At 36.0% G+C, this 21,804-nt stretch overlaps 1 protein-coding gene across 1 annotated transcript in view; it reads left to right on the forward strand.

Annotated features, from left to right (window-relative positions):
• DNER (delta/notch like EGF repeat containing) overlaps positions 1–21,804 on the forward strand; it is a 121,390-nt gene that overhangs the window by 84,493 nt on the left and 15,093 nt on the right. The window contains exons 7-9 of the mRNA XM_083847863.1: positions 833–946; positions 10,295–10,519; positions 20,495–20,617. Coding sequence (XP_083703989.1) covers positions 833–946; positions 10,295–10,519; positions 20,495–20,617 — 462 coding nt within the window. The remainder of the gene's footprint in view (positions 1–832; positions 947–10,294; positions 10,520–20,494; positions 20,618–21,804) is intronic.

The following is a 21,804-nucleotide window of genomic DNA, read 5'->3' on the forward strand; positions in this document are numbered from 1 at the left end:
CAGTGTCATCTACTCCTAGCTTATGGATCCTTAACACCAGCCATGAGACTTACGATTTTATTTAGGATTTTTTTTTTAAATAAAACATCTAATATATAGTGTGTAGTTTCTTCTGTCATTGATCCAAGACAGTTTCTAGGAAGTAAATAAAAATTAGAACAGGAATTTGTGTTGTATTTGTTGAGGAATTTCAGTTTGGAGTATTTAATGATTTAGATTGTGCTTTGTAAGTTTGTTCATTTTTTGGATGTGTTATAGACTTCAGACATATGGAACAAAGCAAACTGACGGTCAAATAATAGAGTACACACAATCTGTAGCTTGTGAACTTATAGAAGCTTATTTAGAAGAGTTTGCAATTGTGCTGAGCAGTTCTTCACAGCTCCCACTTAAAATAAACACTCTCTCTGAAGCCCAGAAGTAGGAACAAATGACAGTTATTCAGCATATGCACAAATATTTCAGATGACAAGTCTTGTTTGAAGTCTTCCTAAAGATTTTTAACTTGAGATTCAAGATGCATTTGATAACCATTCAAAATGACTTCTTTTTTTGGTTGTATGGGTCCTGATGAGAACCCATCACCTGTAAAATGCAATTTGATATAATCTCTAGATTTCCACCACTTACATATGTTTCTCCAGTGAAGTATAAGTTCTTATTAAAAATCTAATTTTATAAGAAATTAGGAGACTGTCCCGGTTTCTATTTATTACTTTGGTTAATTTTGTTTAAGGAAACTAATATTACTGTTTCGGTGACCTAATAATACATTTAGTGAGAAAATCTCATTTTCCCTAAATTTTCTGAATATTGTGTGCTGTTTTTGTAGGTTACACTGGAGACCTGTGCCAGTCAGAGATTGATCATTGCATCCAGCAGCCATGCCAAAATGGAGGTACCTGCTCATCCAACATCCATGGATTCACTTGTCAGTGTCCAGAAGGTAAACAGTAATGATTTTTCTTGTACCTTGTACAAAGCGGTGTTCCATGGGTTGTACTTAGTCTGAATTTTCAGTTACATGAAAATATATTCAAAGTTGTACCTTAGGCCATAACTATAAGCAGAAAAAAATCCTGATGAGATATCTCTGTGTCATCAATAACACATAAAGTATGGTAAGAGCTTAGTGTTTCAGGGCATATGTTGCACAGAAATGTTCTCTCCATTTGCTGGCACCTCCACAGTAGAAATTAGGCTCTGGCACTCTGAGAAAGATAAGACAATCTGAGGATCTAGGGTTTGTTCTGATTTTTGTGTTGTCCAGTAAATGTATGAGAAAAGCTGCCTTTCATGCATTATTTGCATATTTCTGCATCTGGGTCAGTTAGGTAAAAAATAAATGAATATTTTCAGTCCCCAAAAGATTTAATTCATTTTCCTTTCTGTTTGGATTTGTTTGTTTTCCTACATGATCCTTTCAGTGATTTTCATTGGTAAACTCTGCAAATGTAACTATGTGAGATGAGGACACTGCAATGGCAGTGTGCATGCTTTTGTAACGTTTTGCTGAATGGAATGGCAGATAAAGTTATCAGGAGTGAAAGCTCTCAATTATGAATTCTTCTATTAGTTATTTATAAGTAAGATTAAAACCTTGAACTAATTATATTTCTGATGTCAGTTGATATGTGAATGTTTTTGTCATGTCAGCACCCTGTGTCTGCTCTAAGGGTACGACTCTGATAACTATTCTGGTAATGTATAATTGCTTAATAATGAAAGATTATTTGTAATTTCTTTAGACTGATTCTTCACTTTTCTAGATTATTATACTTTAATGAGTGACCTACTTAACAACTGTGTTGAAACACACACGTTTTGACATCAGGGCAGATTTTGCATTTGGAAGAATTTTAGTGATTGTCTTAACAACTAGTGGTAAAATTCAGTGAGAAAATTTTTCAATATTAGACATGGTCAGTTATTTATTTGCGTTTTTCTTAGGAAATCGGTTCAAGTATCTTTAAGGATGCTTCATAGCAAAAGATCTTGCCATTAATAAATATGTGGAAAAATAGCTACTGGGGGGGGAGGAGGGGGGTGGTGGAGTTGCTTGTTTCCATGCTGCCATATTTGTTTGTGTGTGTCATGTAACTTAACTCCTTGCTCCTAATGACCTATTAATCAATATGCCAACCAACTCTCAACTTCTTTTACTGCTGTTTGAGGCTCTGGCCATGACAATAGGGTTGTGTGTGGGTCGGGGTCCCCATGAGCCACCCTCTGCTGTGTGAGTGCTGTGGTGCTGCAACTAGGAAACAGTGCTCCAAGAGTAGCTGCTTGGTGCCATGCTGAAAGGCATTTATAACTTGATTGTTGTGTGGGGTTGCAGCTGCTCTCCCGCCCAGGGAGCTCATGCAAGCAGTAGGTCATCCATGAGTGGGCCGGGGCAGGCCCCACCGCAGGCAGCAGTGCCAGGAGTGCCCTGGGCCAGCGCAGCTCCTCTCTGTGGTGTGGGAGGGCCCCTTGGCTGGGAGCAGGCCCAGCACAGGACAGAAAAGGCCTCCCTTCATCCCTCTCAAGAACTGTTCTACCTGAAGAGAGGGATGGAGAGGTTATTTGATGTGCCATTGCTTGATATGTAGTGGTCTTCTTATTAATAGCAGGTTTTCTGCTGCGGGAGGACCAAGTTACTTGTGCTTCTCTCTTATCCTCAGTCTTTTTTCTATTTGGCTATCTCTGTGCAATGCCACTTGTTCCTACAGTCTTGTTGGCTGCTTTGTGTCTCCAGTATTTCCCAGCATCATTTCTGTAATTCTAAGAGCAGCCACAATACAGAGCCAGGACAGAGTTGCTGAAGGAGCTGTTGCTCTGATTACTTATTTATTTGTCTAACATGTTCACATGCTATAAATGTTCTCCTCTTCAAAAAGCACTGGAGCATCCCAAGGTAAAAATTGTACTGAAATACATTTACTACTCTTGTTAAAATCAATTTTTGTACATTGACCTGAATTATTCCCAATGTAGGGGGAAAACAACAACAACAAAAAAACACTTTTGGAGAGAAGGCAAGGTTTCAGGAATCACTTTCTGAGGAATCACTTTCTGGACTGGCCAGGGTTATTCCCCTTGGAAAGAATAGTCTTGTATACTTCTGATTCTGCGTCCCTTGGAAATTAGCATTTTCTGAGAAAATCATTCTTAGGCTTGTAGGAACACATGCCATCTTTTGTGCATGGTTGCTTTTCTAGAGTGAGCCTGTGATAGAATAACAGAATGGTTTGGGTTGGAAGGGTCCACCGAGTCCCAACCCCCTGCCAAGGGCAGGGATACTTCCCACCAGTCCAAGCTACTCAGATCCCATCCAGCCTGGCCTTGGGCACTGCGAGGGATGGGGCACCCACAGCTTCTCTGGGCAGCCTTTAGCAGTGCCTCACCACCCTCGTAGAGAAGAATTTCTTCCCTATATCTAATGTAAATCTACCCTCTTTTAGTTTAAATTCACTACTTGTCCACTACACTCCCTGACGAAGTGTCCCTCTCCAGCTTTCCTGTAGGCCACCTTTAGTTACTGGAAGGCCATTGTAAGGTCTTCCTGAAGCCTTCATGATCACTCAACAGCAGCTCCAGAGGTTCTCCCGGACTTCCTAGTAATTACTGCTGTTTCAAAGGGTGAATACTTCTGATGAGGTTACGTAGTTGTGTTTCCTGCTTATGTCCTCACCATAAAGAGAGAAGAGCATTGCTGCAGAAGTGACGCTTGGCATGTTTGCAAGGGCCAATGCTGTTGCTGTGGAGCAGCCAGTAGGCTCATTAGATAATAAGGTGTAGCTTTTCCATCTTGTTTTGGAAGATCTACTAATGCCAACAAGCTCAGGAATTCATGTATTGTGTGGAGGGAGAGAAAGGTTTCATTTTCTAGATGCTTTTTGTGACATTATCCTCTCACAAAGGCATATTTTGAGTGCTTTTGATTGGCTTTGAAGAGATTTGGTTATTTTTGTAGATAAAACAAAAAATAGTTAATTGAAAATTACAGGTGCTGCAACTTGCAGATTTGCTGTTTTTAGTGTGCTCAAATTTTCCATTAAAAATAAAACACACACAAAAACCACGACAGATTTCTAATTTAAGTAAGATCTCTAGCTCTGCTGCTGTACTCCTGCTGTGCGTAATAGCAATTGCTTGTTGAGAAGAGGCCTTTCTTTCTGTAGTGCTAATTCAGCACAGTTGGGGAAAGCCAGCCAAAGAGCTTATACATGTGTAAAAACTAAAACTGGAGATACAGTGTGGACAGGCAGAAAAGGATAACAGCAGATGGAAAATATCACAAAGGGAGAAGAAAAAGATGGCAGAAAAATGAATGAGATGGAAACAATGAAGAATGTTCTTGAGACTGTACAATTCTCTTAGAAATGAGATCTGTGGCTCATGAAAGAGGCATGTGATAACTTACAGAAGGTGAGATTTGAGTGAAAAATCTCTGAAAAAGAAGCTTAGAATGAATATGAAAATGTCATGATTATTCTTTAGACAAATTTATTGTCTTAATAAGGTAAATTTTTTTAGACTTGAAGGTTCCATTTTCTGTGACGCATTGTAGAATTTAATGTGTCCAAAATGCTTAAAAATAAATTGCTATATGAAATTTGATGAGTCACCTTTTATTAAAGAGCAAATTGGATTTTACACTCAAATCTGTAATGAATAAACCTTAGCAATATTAAGGACTGAAAAATTTATTTTAATATTTCACTTTATTATTATTGTGAAGAGGTTATTCATTGCAATATTTGTTAAAATAAATAAACATAGAAATGATAATCATTTGTGATAAGGAAATGCAAGTGTTACTAATCTGCTATTGCGCATGCAAATCTTGTCAAATTGGTAGAATGAAAGACCTGATTTTTTTTATATATAATATGTATGTATTTATGTATTTTAAACATTTGAAGGGCCTTTGCCAAGTTTGTTCATAAGATAGATAAGATAAGATAGATAAGATTAAATCAATAATGGAATATGATAGATAGATATATGTTTTATCTGAACAAAGCCAGGTGAAAATGAACAAAGAGCGGATCAGTTATAAGAAAGAAACAAACTTCTGTAAGATGTTTAGATGTTTCTGAAGTTCTCTTATATGCAATTTCGATGTCCTGTTGATGTCTACAGATGAACTTCATCTAGTATTGTAGGAATACATTGATTTTCAATTAAAAAAAAAAAAGGCAGGCAGTTGACCAGCCATGTGAAACTGTCTTAGATTCTTGGGATTTTGCTGCTTTCTCAATCTGGAGGTTACCGGCTCTGATAGGAGTAGCAGAAAACTTTTAATCCAGATTAATATATTTTTGAGAAATAGTCTTCAGCAGTAAGTTTTCATTACCACCCTGTAGAAAGAGCTAGAGAGAAAACAATGTTATGTTTAAGAGTTAAATGTTTAGATTACTTGAAATTCACATTTCAGGACTGATTTTATTTTACTGTTGTCGATTTGATTTGGCTAGCTGCAGGTAATTATAGCTAGGTAACGCACAGAGCAAAAGTGCTCTGAAACACCTGCTTATAATTGGAAAACAGCTTAATTAATGTTCTTATTGTGGTTTCTGCGGTTTACAAAATACAGAGCTTGACAACTACAGAGGATGCTAAGTTGTGATTCATACGTGTTGATTTGCAATCGCAGCTAGAAAATGCACATTATCGCCATGAATTTTAAATGACAGGGAGAAAAGAAGTTATTTGCCCATATTAAGAATTAATTTTCATGGTTTTCACTTTTTCTGGGTTTCATTGTTCATGTAAAAGCCTTTTTCTAGATCATATCTTGCAAATGTAATTTTAGCTTCTTCAGGTTTACGTACCTGAACCTATTTATTATCTTGATTCCAGGAAACTAGGATACACAGCTGTTGTATCTGTAAGATTTCCCAAGGTTACCAGTGATTACAGAATGCAGAATACTTCATATTACCATAAGAGAGTCTAATTTACCTGTAGAACATTTCGTTGTTAATTAAAAATTTTACGGCTGTTTAGTTTCTGGTACTTTCTGCTAATCCAATGTTTTTCCCTGACATTGTCCCATATTGACCCTATTTTTAGTAGACTTCTCCTTAATGCTTTAACATGTTTAGCCTCTGTTCATCGTTGTCTGTTGAGACTTAGCTAGGGTGAATTTCAATCAAAATCTTGCAACTACTTTTTAATCATTTCTTGTTTCCTTATGATGAGTGTGTTTTTCCCTTTACAGAATCCTGATGAAATTCTGTCAGACATCTTGTATTTCCTCATAAAACAGTTTTCTGTGTGGAAAGTAACAAATTGCTTGTTTTTCTTTCGGTATTTATCCCTGGATTTCAAATCTAAAAGTTTTGTAATCCCTAGTTGTAGCAATTCACAAGTTTATATTTCCACATTTGTGTTTTTCTTGGAATTAGGTCTAACATAACATTCAGGCAAGCTGGTTGTTTCACAGACTGTATAAAAAGCAGTTGTACAACATCTTCAGAAAATGTTTGACTTCCTTGATTTATTACTTGACTCTTGCTTTCAATAGCCAAGTAATTAAAATCTCACCATGATGAGAAATCTGGCTTTTATCCAGAGCTTTTCTATCTCTGAAAACATTTTCTGATCTACTTTCTGTCACTGCCCTGGAGGTCTGTAGCAATATATAAAGAATATCACCTGACTGGCTACCTTTATTCTTGACAAGTAACCAAATGGTCTGTTCTGTGTAAGCACCAGTATTGCATTGTGTCTTTGAACAGTATAACTCTTTTCTAATATTGCCTTTCCCCTTTGCTTTCTGTGTTATTCCTTTGGTAAATTTTGCTTCCAGGAATTTTAAATCATCAGTAGTCTTTACATTTTAGTCACGTCCCTGTTACACGAATAATGACCTGGATGCAGGGTTGTGTTTGTGTCAGCTAGCTGAAGAACAATTCAGGGGATAATCTTCTGCCGTTAAATGTAATCCTCATTCTTTTTTCTTCCAGCATTTTATTCTGCTTTCAATCAATACATCTTTGCATTTGATTTTTAAATTTATTGGCATTATTTGTTTTCAACAATTTTATTGATATGGACACAAAGGTACAATCAGAAATGTTGAAATAATACATGTTCAATGCAGATGTGTGACTACTGTTGATTCTAGTACTTTCAGATATTTAACTCATACCATAAGATTTAAACTTCCAGAAGAACTAAACACATTTCACAGTGCAGTCAAAGATAGCACAAGGGCAACATGTTTTAGTGTATTTTAAACTTGCATATGTTCTTGAAGTGCTTTGTCACTTGAAACATTAGCCATCTGCCAGTAAGCTTCTCTTTGTAGGAAAGATTATGGCAAAGGTTGTAGTGAAGCAGCATTAGTGTAATGTGTGACCTCAGATCTCCTTGATCCTTTTTAATCTGGTTTCAGAGTTAGTGCAGAGATTTCCCCAGACTCATTGGCTGATCTCCTCCTGGTAATACTTAAAAGTCCTTGCAGATTCTTTTAAATCCATCTGGGGTTTTACAGTAAAAGTAAAGGCTTTTCTAATTTGCCAGCAAACTGTTGCTGGAATTAGAGATTTGATTTTAGGGTTTCCATTCCCTTCAGTTTCTGATGGCTATGCAGTTACCATCTACAGGAGAGACCTCTACTACGGGATTCCCCAATATCTGTTTTTAGGTTGTCTCTCTTCCACATTATTGTGCAGGTGGTACTGATAAAGCCCGTGAAGCAATTTGAGCCATAGGACATCAGAGAGGGAAGAATGTCCTTACCTATCTCCTTTGCCAGAACCCTGCCATATCTACTTTTCTTTCCCGGTCTGTAGCTGAGGTTAGGAGTTATTTATAGTTCACTGTTAACAACTTCAGTCTCTGGGTTGGGTGTTTTTTTTTTTTTTTTTTGGTCTTCCTTTAATTGCCTTTTTTTTTTTTAAATTATTTCTTCCATATGTCTGGCATAAGAGTTGTGAACATGAGGGAAATGAGGGAAATGTGGCTTTTTCAGTTCCTAAAAGCCTCCTGCCAAGAGTGTCCAAGAATATGCTAATTTTGTCTAGAACTCACAGGGCAGTTGTTACCTTTCCATCTTTTCTGTAGCTACAATAATCTGTGTTTTGTTAATTTTCTGAATAGAACCCTGTAATACGATCTTTGTAGGTTACTAATTTTTTTAATACCCATTTTCTCCTCTTTCCCATGTAGTTCACTGAGTTTTTGTGTGCCTCTCTCTGAGGGAGCCCTCAGGAGGTTTCAAATTAATTGCCAGTCTATTTTATTTTATTTTATTTTATTTTATTTTATTTTATTTTATTTTATTTTATTTTATTTTATTTGTGTGTGCTGGAAACTTTAACATCTTTAGGTTAGTTATATCAATTCTCACTAGCTCTTCAAGTCTTGGAGCTCAGTCAAGTTGACAGACCATGCTCAGTTCACTAGATCTTTCTGGACCAGGTTTTTAACAAACCTAAATAAGAACAAACTAGAGTTTGAACCTGTTCATAATTTTTTTGTTATACTTTAAAATGCAAATTGATCTATTTCTTATATGTTTGTTTTCAGAAATGCCAACTTCTTGACTTGCTATCCATGATTACAGTGCTGGAACTACAGTTAAACAAAGTTATAATTTAATTCACCTGAATTTGAATTGTGAATAATTAGAAAAAGAAACTCAAAATGCTCTGAAGCTAACATATCTGTCAAATTTAACTTAAAACTATTTCCTCATGTAGCTTGCTTGAAATGTGAAATGATACTGTTTAGAACAAAAAAATATTTACACAGTAAGATAATGAGATGCTGTAAAGTTTATACTGAATATAGTATTTTGTCTCTCTTGCAATATTCATCATATGCTTTATACCATAGAGAGATTCGGTTCTTGTACATTATCTTTTTTTAATCCAACAGTGAGGCTTTATAAATATAAAACCTATAGATATATGGCCAAAAATCCTCTTCATTCCATCAGGGATAAGTTTTTAACATTGAGTGTTAATCCAAAGTGTCACCTGTCATTATTTGTCTTCATGCTCTGAGATGTTGGCAGGCTGCTATAGAACAGAGCTAGCTCCTCCATCTTCATCCTTTCTGTCACCAGTAGGCAAATGCTGTGGGATTTCTATTATCATTATTTCTTTTTATTTCATTTTCTATTTTTCTGATTAAATATTTTTGGGCTGCTAATATAATTTTTCACGCGTTTGCTTATTTTCTTCTCTTGTTCTGAAGGGTGTCTGAGATGGGGCTGCAACCTCAGTAGCTGTGGCCATGTGGCTTGTTCTCTTTTAGACTGGCACAACTGCCATGGTTTATGCTTTCCATTAGAGCAGATTTGTTCTGCTGGCTTGATGGGTCTTGAGTGGAGGCTGGCCTGATTTGCTCCTGATTTGGCATTCTCAGTGATTACAGTATTGAAATTTTAAGAGCTGTTCTACGAAGTCAGATACACCAGGGAATTTTGACCAGACGTGTTTGCTGAGCAAAAGTGATGATCTGTAGGAATGGGCCATACCATTTCCACGAGGAAATCATTAAAAAAAAAAAAAAAAAAAAAAAAGAAGAAAAGAAAAAAAAATTGAAAGGATGGTTTGTTCTTTTATTTGGACGGGTAATAGAATTTGAATGTTCTTCTTGGACTTGCTTTATGTACAATAATGTTACTATGTAAGTGACGTATGCGTATATGTGTGATACAAACTACAGTAAATATAATAATATTTCATAATAATTATGAAATTTATGCAAGTATTATTCTTTTCTACATTTAAAACAAAACTCCTCCCTTGCAATGATATTCTTTTCTTTATGCCTAATTTTTACATGGTGTTGCTTCAATAAATCATTGTCTGCTAATAAGAGATATGTTCTTCAAAAAAGGAATTCTTTTAAATTATTATAGATCAGTTAAACTAATGGGGTCCTTTAGAGTTGCTATTCTTAACCAACACATTAACAGTAATGAAGAAAGATCAATTTTGGCTTTTTTTAAATTTCTTTTCCTTCCAGGCTAGTCTGTTAATAAGTTACTGATCCCTAGAAAATTTCTTCTGCTTTTCTAGCCGCATGCACTTAAAGTGGATAAGCCCTGTCAGAATCAACAAGTACTTTGGACTTCACTGTTTTAATCATGTGATAGTGTGATGCTACCTGAAACATCTTGTATCACACAACGTTAACTGGTAACATTAGAATTTAAAGTATATAGGGAGTCTTTATTTTTCTAATTTTCATTGAATAAAAAAATGTAGATATGTCAATGTCTTAATTTTAACTTGGTTTAATTTTTACAATTGAATGTTTAACTATCAAAACCATTTATTTCTTTTAGGGTTTTTAGGAACCTCTTGTGAAGACAAAATAGACCCTTGTGCATCATCTCCCTGCCAGAACAATGGAACCTGTTATGCAGACAGACTTGTCTTCTCCTGCAGTTGTAGTCCTGGATTTACAGGACCTATGTGTGCTCAGCTGATTGACTTCTGTGCTCTGAATCCTTGTGCACATGGCATTTGTCGCAGTGTTGGAACCAGCTACAAATGCCTCTGTATCCCCGGTTTGTACCAAACAATTACATGTTTTATAAATCTTCCAAGATTTTTATATGTAGATTCCAATATATAGTTTATATATACTTTAAATATATATAGTTTAAAATTAATTCCTCTTTTCTTTTCAGTATGTAAAACATGTTGAGCAGATGTTCTATCTGTTTAGAATAACAATAGGAATCTTTTGATTTGGAAAATCAAAAATTGCAGGGTAAGCACTGAAAATACCCACTGAGATCCATATGGCTTGGTGATATTTACAGCTGTGTTATAAAAGAGTATTGTGCAGGATAAACCTTTCTAAGGTGAGGTATCAGTGTCATTGAAATTACAAAATTTGATAGAATGGAAAACATCACAGCAATTGTTGGGGAAAGAATGGAAACAGACAAGGTAGTTGAACAAAGGAAGGAAAAAAATGGTTACCCTAAAGGGTTTAGTTCTGCCATCCATGCTTGTATAAATTATCTCTCTTCAGAAGTTCCAGTGGTACTGCTCAGGTGAGTACAGCTGGTGGACTCAGGTGGTACCTGCTTGATGACACAGCTTGTCTGTGCATGGTGTCTGGGTTGCATTTTTCTTAGGTCTAGATATTTTTTTCTTTATTATACCAATGTAGTAAAATATTGAGTTTTTATGGCCCCTTTAAATATTTTAGCCCTGAAAACTAATAGGTAGAGTAATGGAATGAATTATACCATATGTGTAGAAAAAGATTATACTTTAGTGCACACTCACTACCACTTATGTGTTTACAGGGTAAAAACCAATAATCTTTCTTTTGGTTTGAATAATTTTGGCACTATTGTTTAAAAGAAAAAAAAAGTTCCTATGCAGCTATAAACTTGAAATCTGCAAAAGTTAAGTGGAAAATAAATCCCCAGTGCACAAGAATGAGTTAAGCAGTGAAGCTGGATAGTTAGTAACTCTACATAAACATGACACTGTGATGTGCGTGTTGTTCTTGGAAGCTCCTTTTGGAGAAATGCCTGCTCTCTGCTTTCACTTGTCTTCTGGGAAACCAGTCGCAAGTCTGTATCTCCAGCTCTTTTCCTTGTCTCCTCAGTTAGCAAGCTGTGGAGCTACCCTACCAATCACAAAGCCTGAAGTAGATTGCTAATCTGAGTATTAGTATGTATAGCATCCCAATGCTTTCTCTTGGCTTGTACATAGAAAGCAGGTGGCTTCTTTCCCTTCCAAAGAAGTTTCTCTTTCTGCTCCCTAGAAGGAAGCCCACAATCTGTTCCTATAATGCTTTTCCTCTCAGAGTAGTATAGTGAGTATTAGGACAAAAACAAGGTAAAAATAGCTGTTTCATTTGACTTTCAAGTATTGGCATTTTGAGGAAGAAAGATCCAATGTCGCTGCTTGCTGCTTGTGTTTCTTATGGCTTCTTAGAGCAAGGTGAAATATAGACAACTCTTCTATTTTCCTTGACAGGAGTGAGGTTTTATCTAAGATTCTGTAGCCCATAAAACTGGTATCTCATCTGAAAAAAGATCTCTGAAGACACAAGTAAGAATTACCAGCTTATATTTTGGATAGTATATTGAGTGCACACTTCAAAGTGTTACTTTCAGTAACTGATATATATGATCATCAAGGAAATTCCATATGTTGAGAGGATGCTGCTCAAGGATGAAAGCATTCGTCACTTTGTAGGAATAATGGATTGAAACTGGAAAGTGGAAAGAACAGGTTTCAGCGTTATGAATACTTCAGCATAAGGAATCATGTTGTGTAGCAAGATTCTTGCTGATGTATGCTATCCTGAGAGGGAGGCCACAATATGGTTGTGTAGTTTCACAGCTTTATTGCTGAGATTTTCTTCTTGCATTGTGTTTTGATTTTGGGAAGAAGACACTTCTGGTAATAGGTTAGACACTAACATTAATCATTGCTACTTAGACACAAAGAAAGAACCATCAGAACCTTTTTTTTTTTTTTCCATAAGTACTCACAAATGAACAGAAGTTAATGGAAATGACAGATTTATAATCCAAATACATTCTACATTCTGCTTTATAAAAGGAGAAAAATATAAATGTGAAGTGCAGACTCTACCATAGCAGTATAGCAGTGTTATCTCATAATTTATTTCTTGTTCATCAGATGAGAATTTATACATATGGTATTATAAAAATCTCATGATATCATATAGGAACTTCTGTAAGCATTGAGACATATTACCTCATTTAAAACAAAACAAACATCAACATCCCCCACAAAAATAAATAAACAAATGAATAAATAAATAAAAGCTTGCAGCTTTTCTGAAACAAGAGGGTAGGTAGATTTTTTTTGTTTGTTTGTTTTGGTGGCATGATAGGTGAGGATGTTTAAGTGACTTCAGAATACAGAAGTAGTATGACCTAGCATTTGGTTTCTGTTGTATACTTCAGGAAGTGTAGATGACAATTCTTTCATTTCAAATTTTCAGTCCTCCTTTTTGAAGTGTTTAAATACTTTGCCGTTGTATTGCATAATAGAGGAACCCCTAGAGAATAGGATTGATTATTGAGATGAAGAGCAACATACTTTATCATATTTAAATAGAGCTAGCATACCCTGTCTTATTGAGAGAACAAGCCACAATTCATATAAGTTGATAATTAGTTCCATGTCTGAAAAAATATCTTTTTGATTGCAAGTAGTTGAATTTGTCAGGTGATGTTTTCCTAAATTCTTTATTAGAACTAATAACTTGATAGTTTAATATTTACCCATTCACTGTTCTTCTTCTTGCCCAGTCCCCAGAAGGACTAAATAGCAGAGGGGGTGAACAGGAGAAAAAGGGTTGAGCTTCTAAATAAATAAACAGATACACCTGTAGATATGATGTGGAGGTGAACACTTGACAGGTAGGAATATGAGAGTTGCTTGGTAGCATCAAGCTATTCCTTGACTGAGTAGTGTGTATTTTGTTAACTTGTTCAGATTCTGAATGGAAAAGGGCTGTTTTTCTAGCTGTTGCATAGTGCAAGCAGTTAGGGCATGGTCAAGAAAAATCTCTACAGAGGATGGTGAAACTATTGAGATGAGGAGCTGCCTAACTCTGGATGACATGGAAAGTGATCAAAATATATCAATATGGTTTGATTCTTAAGTGGTTTTTGATGTATGACTGAAACCGGAGTTAACTGGAAAAAAAAAAAAAGACCCACAAAGAGTACAAAGAACACTTTTAAAAAATACCTGTGCTGTGTATGCTCTGGAAAGTTCTGAAAAGAATAGACAGGAGACAAATGCTTTGAATTATAGAAACTGAAAAACAAAAAGAGATATTTTACCCTTGTATAACTGATGCATTAAGTCATCCGAAGCCTGAACTTCCCAGTTAGCGTCAAAATTTTCTTCTACGTTTCTACCAAAAAAAGGGATCCAACTTGGAACTGGAGTATCAGGAGCTGTCCAGCACGAGGGCTCTCCTGAGGCGTCCCTGAAAGGCAATGCTAGGCATTTCTTGTTCTGGGAAAACCACAGAAGGCTTTAAGAATCTCCACTATGTCCTCTACCTGTGGTTTAAACAAACAAAAGCTAGTTAAATGTCGTTGGCCAAACAAGAGATTTTTATTCCTGAAATTTGTCACCTAATCTGTGGGGAAGTTGTTGGTTAGGTTTGTGCAAAATAATTTCCTGTCACTCAGGGCTTAAAAATAATCCCACACCTCTCATATATTATGGAAACTTATTTTTATTTAAATAATATTTGTGATCTTAAAAGTTAGCCAGGTAAGAAGCCATAGAGCTTGCATCCAAGACCATATATTACACTTCTTAAAGTTGAACTTTTTTGCATTGCTCCACATATGAAATTTTATTAGAAGTATTTAAGAAAATGATTTCTTTTTTAAAAACAGTAAAACCATTGTTTACGATTGACTGCTGCAATTTCAATTTTAAAATGATTATTTGTTATAGAAGGACTTCCCTCCGCAAATAACATTACTTGCTTCATATAGTGGTAGAATTAAAGGCCAAATTATGAAATCTTTCTTTTAACTTGTCAATAATTGAAAAATTTGGATGATTTATTTCTGAAGGTCATTAGAACAGCACTCAAGAGGTAGGAAAATAGGAATAGTGAAAATTGTTTTCTTGTGCCTTTTAATTGTTATGAATCTTTATTTCAGTTTTTTTTTTTTTAATCATAGATTATCAGCAGAATTTTAACAAGCTACTTTCAGAGATTTTCCCCATAGTTTAATGGCACACTAGACAAATGGAAATCGAGTTCTTTATAGTTCAGTGTTTAGAAGTCACCATAACGCAAACTTTGCAAATGGTTTACATGATTTTTCTAAAGAAAGCCAAGAACGATTAAATTTTAGGATTTCAATGTTATAACTCGTAAAAAGCTAAAGTAGAGACTATAGAGCATGGCCCAACACATTTTTGCTATCTTCATTAAAAAGGAGTGTGATAAAGTGGATGAGTTAGGCCTCAGCTGTATTAAAAACCTGGATTCTATTTACAATTTTGCCTGCAGAGATTTTGATAGTCTCTGCTACATTACTTGTAAAGTGGGTGAATAAAATTTGCGTGCAGTTTGGTAGCATTATCAAGGTTTAATAATAAACATTCTGGACTACATGGAGATGTTACCATATATTAGTAAGAAAGAAACGATCTCTGCTTCTTGAGCCTGGGGCTTTCTGACTTGCAGGCTCTCAGCATCAGTGTGCCAGCTCCAAGACTACAAACTTCTTTGTGTGGGTGTCTCTCACTTTCAAACATATCACTGAATTCATATACATAATTTAGAAACATTAATGGTAGGTTTATTAAATTATGTTTTAGATCTCTCTTCTGTCTTGGTTGTACAGTATATCTGGAACCTGCAGCTTAAATTAAAAAGGCAAAACAAACAAACAAAAAGAAAAAAAAAAAAAAACAACCCACAACTTTAGAAGCTGCCAATTTCAATTTTTGTGTGTGTGTTCAGTCCTAGGATGCCATGTTCTTTTTATGAGGTATTTGGCAGGGGATGTAATTTCTTATTACAGAAGCAAAGCACTGCAGAGTTTTGCTTGTATCTGTGACCTGAATGCCATCCTTCCTTTATGCACAGTTTCTACCAGCAGGCATACAGTGTCAGCTGGATTTTCATCTGTGTTACTTCTGCCTCAAAAATTAAACAGGAGAGGAATTTTAAACAGTTCCAATCAGCACAGGGTCTGCAAGTCTCCTTGCTTAGTAGGCAGTTTGGTTTCCATGTTTTTTTTGTTTGTTTGTTTGTTTGTTTTTGCCAGCTTACAGATTTAAAGAATGATAAATGATCATTATTGAACTTGCCTATCTGCACAATTTGCAGAACACACACAACCAGGCATTTGCTACTGATTTTCTTTTCGTGTTGGCTTTCATGAGCATGGTTATGGATAACCTACATCATCTAATAGCTTGTATAGAAAAGCTAATTTGTATAAACTAGCTTGGAAAGCTGTCTAATGCTTTTGAATGCTCCCGTTTCCAAATGTAGGGGGTAGGAAGCATGAGTCATCTCTAAATTGAATATGTATCTTTTTCAAATGTCCTGCTGAGAGGGTTAGTTGGAATTCAAAAGCCTGTGCAACAAATTCTAAAACTGTTTCTTATATATGTGTAGTTTTTCAATTGTATGTGAAATTTTACATTTAAATCTTTATTTACGTGCTTACACACCCAAATTATTAATACTTCTCGCCTGGTCCCATAGATTAAAAACAAACAAACAAAACCAACAAAAAACAGTGGTTGGACATTGCATTCATATTTTAAATGCCTTGTGTTTTCACGCTTACCATATGTTAGCCAACTACTCTTGATAAAAATTAGCGTGCTTGTTTGTTGAACTTCTCATCTAGAGCCTGATTCAAGAAACCACTGGGACCCCACTTTGTTCATAGAACATTTATTTAGTCCCTGAATCCCAGAGCAGTTTCTTTCTCGTCTTAAGCCTTTCCACCTCTTTATTCTCTATTCATTTAATAAAGCTGCTGTTGCTAGTTTCAAATGCAAACATTTAATATATTCTTTTATTATTTTTTTCTGGCCCAAAGTCAAGAAATCTATCTAGTAATTGAATAACTTACTATTGCAGCAAACTTTTGCATTTGGCTTTTTCTTAAAGACATAGGAGTAAGGAGTTTGAAACCGCAAAACACACATACCGACATAAACACTTGTCCCCTGCTTTGTAAGCATATATGATAGCACAAAGAGAGAATTTGAAAATAAGAGGAGTGTCAGAAAAAAATCCCCAGGGTATGAAAAGTGGTGGCAATTTCAGATGTAGTGCCTTGGAGTATTTCGTCTGAACTTGGCTTTTTGCTCATGTGTCTAAATAGATGGGCGTGGGAGCGTAGGTTTATCTTAGTGCATCTGCAGAGGCAGGTGCAACACTTGCCTGCAGCAATAGCAATTTTTCTTTTCTCTGTCTTTTCCCTTCCCATATTTTGGAGCTGGGGTGAGAAATGCAAGCTCTGGCAGAAGTGACTTCAGGTTAATTCCAGTTCCAGACTCTCTGTGAGCCCTTTATTGCCTCTGGTTCCTCGTCTTGTTTCCACCTCTACTTTAAGACAGCCCTGCATGCAATCTGCCCATGGCTGGTAAGCATGCCTCCCTACCTTCCTGCCATCTGGAGCAGCTTTTCTCTCTTTCTCACTTATTTAATTTCTATATAAGCTCAGGTTTTAACCGAACACATTTATTTCATGACCATATAATAAGCAACTCTGTTAGTGAAGGGCTGTGTATGAACTGATGTTCCCTGTGAATTAGAGCTCTCTATTGCATTTTACCCCATTAGGCCTTCCAAATTAAGGTGGGGTTTTTGTCTTGCTGTCTTGATTTGCTGAAGTGTTAAGTGTGAATAAGCACAGGGAATCACTGCTGAGGGGCTAGTGTCTGAGAAAGCGTCAAAAGCTTTCAACTTTGTTCTTTATTGATTTATAATGGGAGAGCAAGCATTTCTCTCTCCCTTTTGTTAACCTGTTAGTGCAGATAATCTCAAGAGGTTGGCAAGCACTGCTGTACTTTTTGCCCCATCAGCTGTTCTTCAGGGCTTTGATAAAACCCACAGCTTCTTCTCATCAGCCTGTTTGACACAGATTGTGTGCTCCCTTTCATGTTTTCTCCCTTTGCAATTTTTAACACGGCCATGTTAAAAAGTGCCTTGGTGTATGTAGTTGTCTGTAGCCCAAGCCTCTGTTGCTTCACAAAGAAGGATTTGGGAATCCATAGGAGGGTAGCAGCCAAAAAAACAATAACAAAAGGACAGTTGTTTAGAGGGAGAAGGGGTAATGTAGGGACATTGTTTTATTATTTTTATTATTTTTTATTTTTTAGGTTTCTTGTCCCTTCCCCAGCTCTCTGAAGAGAGCGTATCAGAGTGGAACTGTCAACTGGCAAGTTCTGCTTGCGTGCATGAAGGCACAGTTACTGAAGGCATATTTGCTTTGTAGCGACCTGGAAAAAAGAAAAGAGTTTAATAATTTTAGGTGCCCTTTTTGAAGCTGCAATGTCAAATGTGGTTTTTTTTCTGCCCAGGACACAGAAGCTAGAGTAGTGTTGTTCATGTAGATATCATTTTTTTCTGAATATGTCCACGGAAATGTTATACACCACAAAATAGGCAAATAGCTCTGTTCAGCATTGCTTGTGAATACAAAAGCAGCAGAATTCATGTTACAAGGAAGAAAGGAAACAACGCTGCTAGAACCTGTTATTCTGAAGTTATCTCTGAAAAATTCTCCCATTTCCATCTTAATTCTTTGATAAAAGATACAAGCATTCTTCTGTAGCCTTTTTGAAGACATATGTATGCATTCAACATCATACATGGTTTATATATGAGTACAATTTAAAAGCGTGGGGCTGGCGGTGAGGGGGGACCATGCATGGGCGAGATGTGCCTTGTCATGGAGACTGAAAGCACCTTTCCCTCCCTGTGCACCGTGCCTTCATGCCTTCACCTTCTATGTAAGGTGATGCCACGTTTCCCGTGGGTTTTGGGGAGTGGGCAAGGATTTTCAAGGATTCCGGTCCCTGGAAAGGGTGAAAACTGTGGGACCCGTGGCAAGCACCGGCTCTCGACCTGCAAGCAGAGGAAGGAGGGTAGCGCTTAGCTCATCAGTTCTGTGGTGCCTGGCTAGCAGCTTCTGACAAAGTGGTTCTGAAGTGTTTCTTAGAAAGCTGCTCGTCCAACTATGGACTATTGAAAGATAATTGTGTGCAAAACCATGATACTGTGTATGTATCTTGTGTAGTACTAATATCTGGTGTATCTTCAGGAAGCCTTATTTTTAATTATACGTAATGGGATGAGAGGGAGAGAAATGGTGTCTGGAGGTGCCGTTTGTCCTATTTTCTGTGGTTCTGTGACAATTTGGGGAAAAGTTTAGACTAGGAGAGTGAATATAGGTTGTCCCTTACTGAGATGAGAATCTGCCCCTCTTTTTGGTTCCTTCTTCTTGAAAGATATCCTCACTTCATATCTGCAAGCTTTTGCAACCTAGAGACTATCTGAGAAAGTAAAATTGCTCTGAAATATCTACATATTGTAGTTCGGCCTTTTTGGCATCTTTATCCATGCCCTTAGCATCTGTATTCATGGTATACTCATTCATCTGTTGCTTTTATAGTTGTATGTAGCATGTAAATCAAGATTTGAAAAAACATAAACTGTGTTCCCATGCACAGCATTGTATTACAGATTACAAGTACATATTTACGGTATTGCATCGTGCTAACAAGAGGTCAAGAGGGAAATATTGGCTGTGATGAGTTAGGAAGATTAAATGTTTAACTGCTTTAACCTAAACTAATCCATGGTAGGGGGTTGGAAGAGTAGCTTTATGTAGTGTTAATGTATCATGACACATCTTTTCTGTATGCTTGTTCTTTGTGAAATAGTGTTTTTAATATGAAAGCGTATTTGAAACTGCCTGTTTCAACTGCCTGTTGATGGATTAATTACCTACAAATGTAGATATTGTTTCTGGAGCTGGAAAGCCCTTACTTGAAAAAAAATAAAGGAAAAAGAAAAGTAATAAGTAGAAGGCAGAAGAGAGGAAGCTTTTCATTAGTAGAAGTATAACCTGGGTTTATTGAAGAGGAATTAAATAAGCTAAGGTAACAAATATAATTGTCTTCAAAATGAGCAGGCTTACAATTCTTCATATTTAATCCTAAGTAACCAATATAATCAAGAGATAGCATTGCAGTTGGTTTATTTCCATTTTTATACTGTACTAATTTATGTTGTTGCTTAAGAATAGGTATTGCTTTGACCTTATCTACTATATCTAGAAAGTAATTTCAACTACTGTTAAAACTAATGATCATATGATAAGCTGAATCATAAGAAAAGCATTATTTCAAGCAGATTAATTCCTTTTCTTATTTCATGATAGAATTGACTTAGTAAGTGGCTATTAGCAGGTCTTGAACATCTCTTGTGCTCCTATTTTCTTCAGACCACAATACCTGCCTACTACTTGTGAATACCATAAAAATAATGTATCTCAATGCTTCTAAATTGTTTTGACATAGTACAGCATTAAAGTTGAAATATATAAAATATTATCATTCTAACTACAGTTATACAGTTATCACCTCTTTGATGAAAAGCCTCTTTGATGCAAGGATTCAAGAAAACTCAAAGACATGTAGATAATAGATTATTCCATTTTGCAGAGTGCAGTTGTTTGCATTGCCTGTTGCAGCCTTGGCCAGCTGCCTCGGTGCTTACTGCCTTGCTGTGGTTCATCGCATCGGGAGTGTCTGGGGCATCTCTCAGAAAATTGTGCTTCCTGTTTTTTTTTTTTTTTAAATCAAAATTAAAAATCAATTGCCCTTAAAATCAGTGTCTTAACATGCATCTGTCTGTACAGTATATTTCAATTAACACGTCTGCTTGCAATCTGTAGAGACTTAGTTGTTAATTTTTACTGGGAAGTGTTTCATAGATAGTTTTATTTCCTCTTCACATGATTTAGGTTACCATGGCCTTTACTGTGAAGAGGAATATAATGAATGCCTTTCTGCACCCTGCCAGAATGGAGCCACCTGCAGAGACCTCGTCAATAGCTACGAGTGTGCGTGTCTTGCTGAATATGAAGGTAAAATGGTTTTTGCTTCTTGTTCTTTGAATTGTTCTGTGTTTCTTATAATAGGTTCTGCTACAAACAGATATAAAATATCCTCCATTGAGCAGAAAGAAAACCCACATGTGAAATTAACAGAAACAAACTCTAACGTAGATCCTGATCCCATAGTCTTTATTCAAGTGAGTCATTCAGATGTTGCTGACCTGTGTAGTTAATCATGTGACAAATGTACGCCCTTGTAATGGGGACAAATAGTTTGTCTGTTCTTCTTAGGTATTACTTCTCTTCCCCTTCCCCTTCTTTTATTTATTTATTTATCTATTTATTTATTTTAAGCTGTTTTTAAGACATGTTAGAAAGTGGTATGTTTCTAAAAGACATCATAACTGTTAAATAAATTTTTTCATCAGCTGTTCTTGGGAGACATTATAAGGAGGTCTTTCTAAATCTTATTTGTATTTTCCTAGTGAAGGGAGATAAAAGCACAGTACTAAAATATCAGTATTTGAAACAGATCAGCAGAAAGGAGAAAAAATGAAAGTTTTTATTCTGGTTGTTCACTTAGAAGACTGTGAAGCCCAGAGACAGCAGTAGTTCTGTGATTTCTCCTGTTAACCACATGTAGTCCTGGATATATTTGAATGGAATCTGTCTTCAGTTTTTCATAAGTAATTTATCAAATACAGCAGAAAAGTATGTGTTCGGCTGTAGAATTTTTTTTTTTTTATCTTGAAATAGATTTCAGTTTTAGACAGCATAGCACTTATTGGATCTCTGCGATATATCCCTTTATGGAGGGCTAAAATGCTACTTTGTTTTGTGTATTCTGTTTTGAATCATACTGTGAGAAATTTTTGAATTTATATATTATTGCTATTAAAAATAAATTTATTTTACATTGGATGACTATGTTCTGTGGAACATTAACCCAGCATTTCTCTCGTTAAGAGTATCAATCCTTATCTGTGTTGATAAGTAACACTCACTCACAGCTTCTTTTCATGCTGGTGATTGCACTTTTCTTGGACAATAAAGAATTCATCATTTTAGAGGCTTAGTGAGGAAATGACCCTCAGCTTTTCATGACAGTTTAAAGAGCACTTAACCGTCATGTTATGACTTCATGTTCTGTTTTCAGCCATCGTGTACATGCAAGTGAGAGCACTGTTTTCAGCACATTGTGCTTCAAATGAGAGCAG

This window comes from Anser anser, assembly GCF_964211835.1.
Source record: "Anser anser genome assembly, chromosome: 9".
Taxonomy (NCBI): Eukaryota; Metazoa; Chordata; class Aves; order Anseriformes; family Anatidae; genus Anser; species Anser anser.